Source organism: Tupaia chinensis, unplaced genomic scaffold, assembly GCF_000334495.1.
Source record: "Tupaia chinensis unplaced genomic scaffold, TupChi_1.0 Scaffold139767_1, whole genome shotgun sequence".
Classification (NCBI taxonomy): domain Eukaryota; kingdom Metazoa; phylum Chordata; class Mammalia; order Scandentia; family Tupaiidae; genus Tupaia; species Tupaia belangeri.
Window position 1 is genome coordinate 1,545,266 of NW_006199647.1, and position 7,912 is coordinate 1,553,177.

General features: G+C 57.1%; 1 protein-coding gene across 2 annotated transcripts in view; it reads left to right on the top strand.

The window, feature by feature from the left end:
- Nucleotides 1-7,912, top strand: part of ENPEP (glutamyl aminopeptidase) — a 50,274-nt gene that overhangs the window by 7,469 nt on the left and 34,893 nt on the right. For both annotated transcript variants that reach the window (XM_006162249.2, XM_006162248.2), the window contains exon 2: nt 5,577-5,718. In XM_006162249.2, coding sequence (XP_006162311.1) covers nt 5,577-5,718 — 142 coding nt within the window. The remainder of the gene's footprint in view (nt 1-5,576; nt 5,719-7,912) is intronic.

Sequence of the window (7,912 nt, forward strand, 5' to 3'; positions counted from 1 at the left end):
GGCAGGTTCATGGCGGTTGGCTGGAGCCCGGTGGGAGAAAGAACAGCGAGCCAGCACGGCCTCAGCGCTCCAGCCACCAGGGGTCCTGGAAGAGCTGACGTGACACCTGGTATGCGGGGACAGTGCCACTGAGGATAGGGGGCACTGGCAGCGAGTAATGCCGGGGTGCCGACCCCGCGGCCGCGGGAAAAGGGAGCTGGAGCGCTGGCTCTGAGTGCCCCGAGAGCTGACCCGGTCGGCACTGGAGATGGGAGGAGCTGGTCTAGACGGAATGCTCTTAGGCTCGTGTCTGTCACAGTGAAGCCTGTCAGACATCCAGAGGGGCGACAAGCAGCCATGTGGGTAAGTAAGTCCAAAGTGCTGGGTCAGGGCTTGTGCTAAACGCATGGGCAGAGCGGGGACGTCAGGAACGGCCCAGGAGTACATGTGTGTGCTCACGCACATGGGCTCGCTTGTTCCCGCATGTGTAGTTTCCATCTTGAAATATAAGCTGTAAGTCAGTTTCTTCATTATAATTCGTCCTATTCTGAGATCGCTACGTCAAACTGCTGTCTCCTAAGGGACAGAATTTTGGTTTTTGTCTTCTGCACTTGTTGCAAGAGGCATTAGAATTCCCTTCATTTTGGAAACAAGAAAACAAAAAGAAATTTTGCCTGACCATGAATATCTTCTGTATAGACAAAAAAGCAGTAAACGCCGTACCAGGTCGTTCAAGCCACCGTTCTGGCTGTCGATACCAGCTTCCCTGCAGCGGGCAGCCCTCCGGCTCGCCCTCGCTGCCACCGGCCCAGGTTAAAGAGTACCACGCACAGGAGGCTCTCCCCTGGGGCCAGCCACAGGAGCCAGGTGTGTGAGGTGTCCCTATTTCTGCCTTGGGTGTCGGTGTCCAGGCGGGTCAGGGAGAGCGGCACTGTGACCTGCACCCTGCTTCCTCCCCGCAGCTTCCCCTATGGACCCCGGGACCGATGTGCTCGGAGGGACCAGAGGGACCCTGCCCCACGTGGGAAAACCACAGAGTGACATCTCCACCTGCCGGTCCAACATGGGACTTGCTGATGACATGGAGGGGCGGCTCCGGGAGAGCGGCCTCCTCCGACACGTGCTGGCAGGATGGCTCGGGATGCACCCCAGAGTCGGCCCAGACTGGTGCTGTCAGCCAGGCTTCCCCCTGCGTTCACGTCCAAATCAACCAATTTTAAAAAGAAGTCGTGATCCCCGAGCGAAGGCCCCCAAGGGAGTCCTGCAGGGCTGTCGGCTCTGCACCTCGCGCACCCACCGGCGTTCACACTTGCACACACAGAAAAGCCTGGCCATGACACAGACCCGGGGCTCAGGGCCGTCCAGGAGTGCACGTGGAGGACACGGGTCGCTGTCCCCAACACGCTCACGCTGCCGGCAGCATGGCCACACTCTGCCCCGGGGCTGAGGTGGGAACCTACAGGTTGTCCAAGGACCCGGCAGGAGACACAGCCGTCCTCCAGACTGAGGTATCCGAAGCCACCGCGTGAACTTAGGGCCGTCCCGAGTATGTGGCCACTGTGGTCTCCCGCCGCCTCCGCCAGCCCGTGAAGGGGACAGGTGTGTTCCGGGAGGCGGGTTTTAGCGGAGGACGTGGTCAGTCAGGGGTCACACTTCAGGGCTGAAGTAATTTGAGAGTCTGGGAGTACTTAGAACCGTCACTCTAACGGGGCTTCCCTACAGAATCACACCGCCTTGCTCTCCTTGGTCACACTCGGCCCTCCTGGTGGAAGCCACCATGCCTACACCGGGGTCGCCATGGTTAACATCCACAGAGGGTGCGCCCCGAAGGACCAGGCACACCACAGAGCATGCCGCTGCCCTGCCGTGTCCGCAGGCCACTCGGGACGTCCCAGCACAGGAAGGCAACCTGGCCTCCCGCCAAGCAGGCCCTGGGAGGGAGAGAGAGCGGGCTAAGAGCCAGGAGCCCTGGCCGGGGCCCTCCAGGGCACGGACTCCAGCACCTGGCGCTCTGTAAGCCTGAGCACGGCCAGGTGCCACCTGTGGCGCTTTGGTGGCTGACAGGCTCCCAGTAGGACAGCGGTCCCAGGAGACCCCAGGGAGCTGAAGCGTTCCCGTCATCCAGGGACTGCAGCGATGACACGGGGTGGCCAGCAGCTGTCCCGAGGAACACTTAGCGCGGGGGATGAGAGCCCCCAAGACCTCCTGGCACACGAGACGTGGGCGAGGGGACTGACGGACAGTCCTGATCTCTGTGGGTCCAGGCTAGTGTCTGGGTTGTGTCTTTGTTTTTAACAAAAAAGTTTAAAAAGTAAAACAAATTTAAAATAGAAAAAACCTGGCCGGCAGGTGGTGTGGTGGCTTAGGTACTCGACTCTCACATGGCCAACTGAGGTTTGAATCCTGGACCTGGCGGCTTGCTTTCTCACTCTCCTCTCTCTCTCTCTCTCTCTGGTCAAATTGAAAAATAATGATGATAATGCTAAATAAAATTAAATAAACAATTATTTTAGGAAAATAGAAAAAAACTTAGAGACTAAAAACATGAAGGAAAATATCTGTATGCCTGTGTAACACGTCATTTTAAGCGAGGTTTTGTTACTGAGGAGTCAGAAGATGAAGAAGAGCGAAATAGTTTGTAAAGTAAAAAATGTGGCATAAGCTTGGGTAACTTGTTAGCGAGAAGAGAAGTGCTTCGACTCTGTGAAGCCGAGTGTGGCGTTCCCCAGGTCCGCAGTTGGCCAAGTGCCCTGGGCCTCTCGCTGCTCACTGGCCGCTCGGGGCCACGCCACGGTTCTGGGGATGTGCCTGGACAGGCGCCCCACCTTCCGTCCTGTGCCCGTGTCTGGGCCGCGGCCTTTCCTGCGTTTAGCTGCACAAATGCGTCCCATCGCAACACCGAGACAGTTCCAGTTCCAGAGTTATAGGAGGGGTCCGAGAGCTGACGAGGGCCTCCTCCCTGGACACAGGTGCCCGGGTGCAGCAGCTCTGCACGCTGTCCCCTCCCCTCTCCCTTTGGCGGGCTCCCCTTACGGTGACATCAGTGTTTCTGACTACTCCCTGGCAGACCAGCGCGGTCACCGCTGTCACACTGCACCAGAAACCCGCCGGACTCTGGAGCCTGGCCAGTCGGGCCTCCTGCACTGCAGTCGGCAACACACGTCGTAACCCTCCCCTCGGAACAGCCCGGGGCCCGTGCCGCCTCTGTCGACACTGGTCTCTGAGGGGTGCAGGCCCGTTTCGTTGGCGAGGCTTCTGCATGTATTTATCTGTCTGTTGTTAGCGGTACGCACACTGCCAGAAAGACGGAGGGAGAAGGCGCCGCCAGGGGACGCGCTCTGCAACCCCGCCGCCTCCATTTCTCCATTCTGTTACTCGTGGGCGTGCACACAGGCGGGCGTGTTTAAGAAGCAGAGCTGGGATTTTGCCATGTGGAGTCCAGCTCTCTTAACCATGGGGCTACGGGCCCTGGAACAGTTACCTCGAGAACGTCCCTCCGTTTACCTGACTTTACTCAGGATTTTAAAACGCAAGTTTAGGGGTCCGGCAGACGGAGTAATGGTTACGTCCCTGGACTCCCACGTAGTCAACCGTGGTTCAAGTCCTAGACCCAGTGGCTTAAACCTCATGCTGGGCCGTGTGCATACATGCCCCAAATCTTGACAGAATGGAGGAGAAAGGATTTCAGTGTGGCCATCTCCCCCGGAGGGTGATTTCTTGTTTTCTGTCTCTGTCTCTCTGGCAAGTGCGTGCACCCTTTAGCAAAGTTCTCCCTCTAAATAAATAAATGCAAGTTCAGCGTTGCTGTCAGGAACGTCCCCGGCCTGCTGCTCTGTCCTGTAGGAGGCCCAGTCTGCTGGCATGCGCTGTCACGGGCACGGCCTTCAGCTGCGTGCTCAAAGCAGTGTCTCACAGACGTCTCATGGTCGAGCTGCCCACCCTTTTGTGAGTGGTTTCGCGAGAGTCTTAGATGCTGTCCCCATTGGGCTTTCACCCACTAGGTTGGCTCCCATGGGTGATCTTCTATATCTGTTATTTTTCCTGAAAGTATGAGCTGGCAATCCAAGCCAGGGAGAGCTCTCCCTTTTCCTTTGTTTATTTTCTCCTTCATTTGTTTCTAAAATCAAGTCAGGGTGCACGTTCTCTGTGCTGTCCCGGGGGTGCACGTTCCCTGTGCTGTCCCGGGGGTGCACGTTCCCTGTGCTGTCCCGGGGGTGCACGTTCCCTGTGCTGTCCCGGGGGTGCATGTTCCCTGTGCTATTCCGGGGGTGCACATTTCCTGTGCTGTCCCGGGGGTGCACATTTCCTGTGCTGTTCCGGGGGTGCAATGCTCGCGTTGGTTCTGACCTTCCGGTCTCCTGGGGCTGGCCGTGGGCGTTCTGGTGACCTGTTCCCAGGACTCTCTGAGCCCTTCCTATGCTTCTGACTCGGCAGATTGGTCAAGGGTCATCCCGGACTCCTCCAGACCCAGCGCGGGGACTGGCCAGTTCTCCAGGGAGCCCCAGTTCCTTTGCGGGGAGAAGGAAATTTGGAAACGACCATGTGGGCATGGGCTGCTGTGCCCAGGCCTGTCCGTGGTTCCCGCTGCAGAGCAGGCAGAGCTGGGCGTGGGTGTCTCTGCACGAGTCTACACTCACACGCCAGTTCTGTATGACAAAGTCGCCCATTCCTCAGAAACCCGCGACCACATTCCAGCGCCAGCCCCGCTCTGACCCTGCAGTGTGTCGTCAGCCTGCTGCAGTGAGCATCTGCCTTCGGCACCTTGCGGTCTTTCTCATTCGTTCAGGCCAGAGGCGACTTGCAGACAGCCAGCTCGTACTACGCAGATCACAAACCTGCTACTGCAGCCAGTACCCGCCCGCTACTGTAACCAGAACCCGGAGCAGATCACAGACCTGCTACTGCAGCCAGTACCCGCCCGCTACTGTAACCAGAACCCCGAGCATCAGAGGCCACTCCTAGGACTGACCGAATGCTGGCGTGTGCACACCGCCACCTGCACTGTCACGACAGGGCATTTCTGCCCTCCAGCACGCCCCTCCTTAGCAGCGTCCTTGGGAGATGCTGAAACGACCACATTTCTGCTTCTGCTTTTTAAAAATAGATTCATTTCTTGGCTGAGTTTTTAGCAAGTAACTTTTATGTCTAGAGAATTTTGACAAAAATTTTATTTATTTATTTTTTTTGAGAAGTTTTTGGTATAGGGCGTGTGCGCTCGCCAGACAGACAGAGAGAGACAGAGAGACAGAAAGCGAGAAATCACCCCCAGGGGGGATGGCCACTCCACAATCCCTTCTCCTCCATTCTCCTCTCGGGATCCTGGGCACGCATGCACATGTGCCTGGCGTGAGTTGAAGCCACCGGGTCCAGGACTCGAACTGCGGTCGACTACATGGGAGTCCAGCGATATAGCTATTACGCTAACTGCTGGTCCCGACAAAAATTTTAAAATGTGATTCTCACACAAGTAGGTGTACTTACTATGTGTCATTAAAAAAGGAATGTAAGAGTTGTCGACACCTAGTAGGGGTTTTCCCTCGGGGTAGAGGCTGGGCTGTGAGCGGGACAGCAGCATGTCCCGTGTGTTTGTCCCTAAGGAGCATCGCAGCCACTGACCATGAGCCTACGGACGCCAGGAAGTCCTTCCCCTGTTTCGACGAGCCCAACAAGAAGGCGACCTACACCATAGCCATCGTCCACCCCGAGGAGTACGAAGCCCTCTCAAACATGCCGGTGCAGGTGGGTATTCTCGAGGCTTCCCTGCTGCAGACAGTCATTGCAGTATCAGGTGGGGCGCCCTCTTTGCTATCGAAGAGACAGTCATTGCAGTACCAGGTGAGGCACCCTCTTTGCCATCGAAGAGGACCCGCTGGGCTGTAAAGGTGGGTGGGCACTAGCAGTACCCGCAGGGCTGAGGTCCTGGCCACATGCTTCTCTTCGAGCCCTGGCAGTCCTTCGCCTGAGATTCACTGCCCCACGAGAAAGCCACCTTGGAGTTCCTGAGCAAGCGTGAGTCCCGCAGACAGACCTCCGTGTGCGCGCCACGTGGTGGGCAGACTCCCTCGCCATGGTGGGTCGCCGAGAAGTCAGCCCGCTTGCTATTTTACTGGGTTGTTGGAAAAGTCCTGACATATTTTTTCTGTTTTTCTGTGCAAAAATGCACAATGACTTTTCTGACAACCCAATAATTTCTAGTTGAATATTAGCCCAGGTTTTTTAAAAAGATAGAACTCATGTAAAGTGTCAATACTTAGGGGCCAGCAAGATGCTGTGGTACTCAGGGCACTGGACTCCCACATGGCCGAGCGCAGTTCAAGTCCTAGACCTGGTGACTTGCTTTCTCACTTTCCCTCTCTCTCATGAGCACGTGTCCTATAGCAAAATTTAAAAAACAATTATAATGAAATAATTATCAAAAAGAAGAAATATCATTCAACACTGGATCACTGAGCTGGCCCTGGGGCAGGGCGGCTAAGAGTGCTCCCAGGGACCTGGAGCCCACACAGCCAAACACGAGTGGAGTCCTGGCCCTGTGGCTTCAGAACTACACTGGGTACGTGTGTGTGTGCCCCAAACCCTGATGGGATGCAGAAGGGGAGAAAGAGGGACTGTGGCCCAGCCAAGCCCCCCGGGGGCGCTCTCTCTCTGGGGAGTTCACACTCCTGGGGGTGAGTAATAACTGTGCCCAGGCCCTGGGCTGTAGCCACCAGCGCTGGGACACTGCTCACCGAGACTGGGGAAACGAGAAGTGCTTGTCAAATGTCTAAAAATAAGAACTGGACATGCTCTGGGCACGCCGCGCCGTGTGGTGAGGCCGCACGGGAGGCCTGGTTTCCCTTCCCAGAGCCCCCGGAAGAAGCCGCGAGCCTTTCTCAGCACGACTGCGCACCTGTAGCCTCAGCTGCTCAGGAAGTAGAGGCCGAAGGATCAGGACACAGCGAGGCCTCGTCTCTCTCTCTCTCTCTCTCACACTCGCACACACGCACACACTCACAGACTACAATTTCTGTCTCTGTGTTTGACATGAGACTGAAACCTTGCATCTGTTGTCGCTCTCACCCCCCCCCCTGCAGATAACGGGGTCACGGCCTCAAAGTGGGGGTCTCCAAACACCTACCTCTGACGCGAACAGTGTCAGGCTCACCTCAGCATAGCGGGTCTCTCTGCACCAGGACACTCGGCCCAAATGACACCTCCTGTCTTTCTGCCCCACTATCTGAGCTACCGTCATTGAAATCAATCTTCTCGTAATAAAATATTTCTTAAAAAAGCAAAAACAAAGCAAAATGGAAGCGTAAGCGGCTGAAACGCGAGCTGTGGCCCGCACCCAGACCGCAGTGCAGTCAGTCTGTCCATCTGCTCCCCTCTGCCATTGGCCACGCGAGAAGGTAAGTTTTTACTGGCGAAAAAGAAAGGAGTAAGCTCACAGTGTGACACGGGGATCTGGAGGGCGACACCGGGGAAAATCCCAGCAAATGTCCGGCGTGGGCGGAGGCGGGGGAAGAAAGGAGGCGACCGACCAGCCCCTGCTCGCTGTCTCCTCGCGGGCCCCTCACTTCCCCCAGGCCCAGGCAATGGTTCTGGGAGGCGACAATTCCAGGTCACGGCGTTAGGAGTTGAAAGCCAGAGCGGCTGGGTCTTCATGGCCTTGCTGAAGCCGCGGCCCGCGTACACACGCACGTGCGTGCCATGCTTGCGAGCCAGGGTGCGTCCGTCCCAGTCAGCCCCCCTCGCTGTCCTCCTCCAGCCCCCTTAGAGAGGACTCGGAGCCTGGCGGCAGGTGTGGGCACCCCTGGTGGTGGCCAGGATGGGGCGAGCGCTCACAGGTGATGCGCGAGGATTGCTGGTTGGTGTGAGGACAGAAGACAGGATGAGCCAAGAGGGGCTGGTGGCTGCCTGGAGCAGAGGAACCCTCCCCTGCCGGGACCCACGG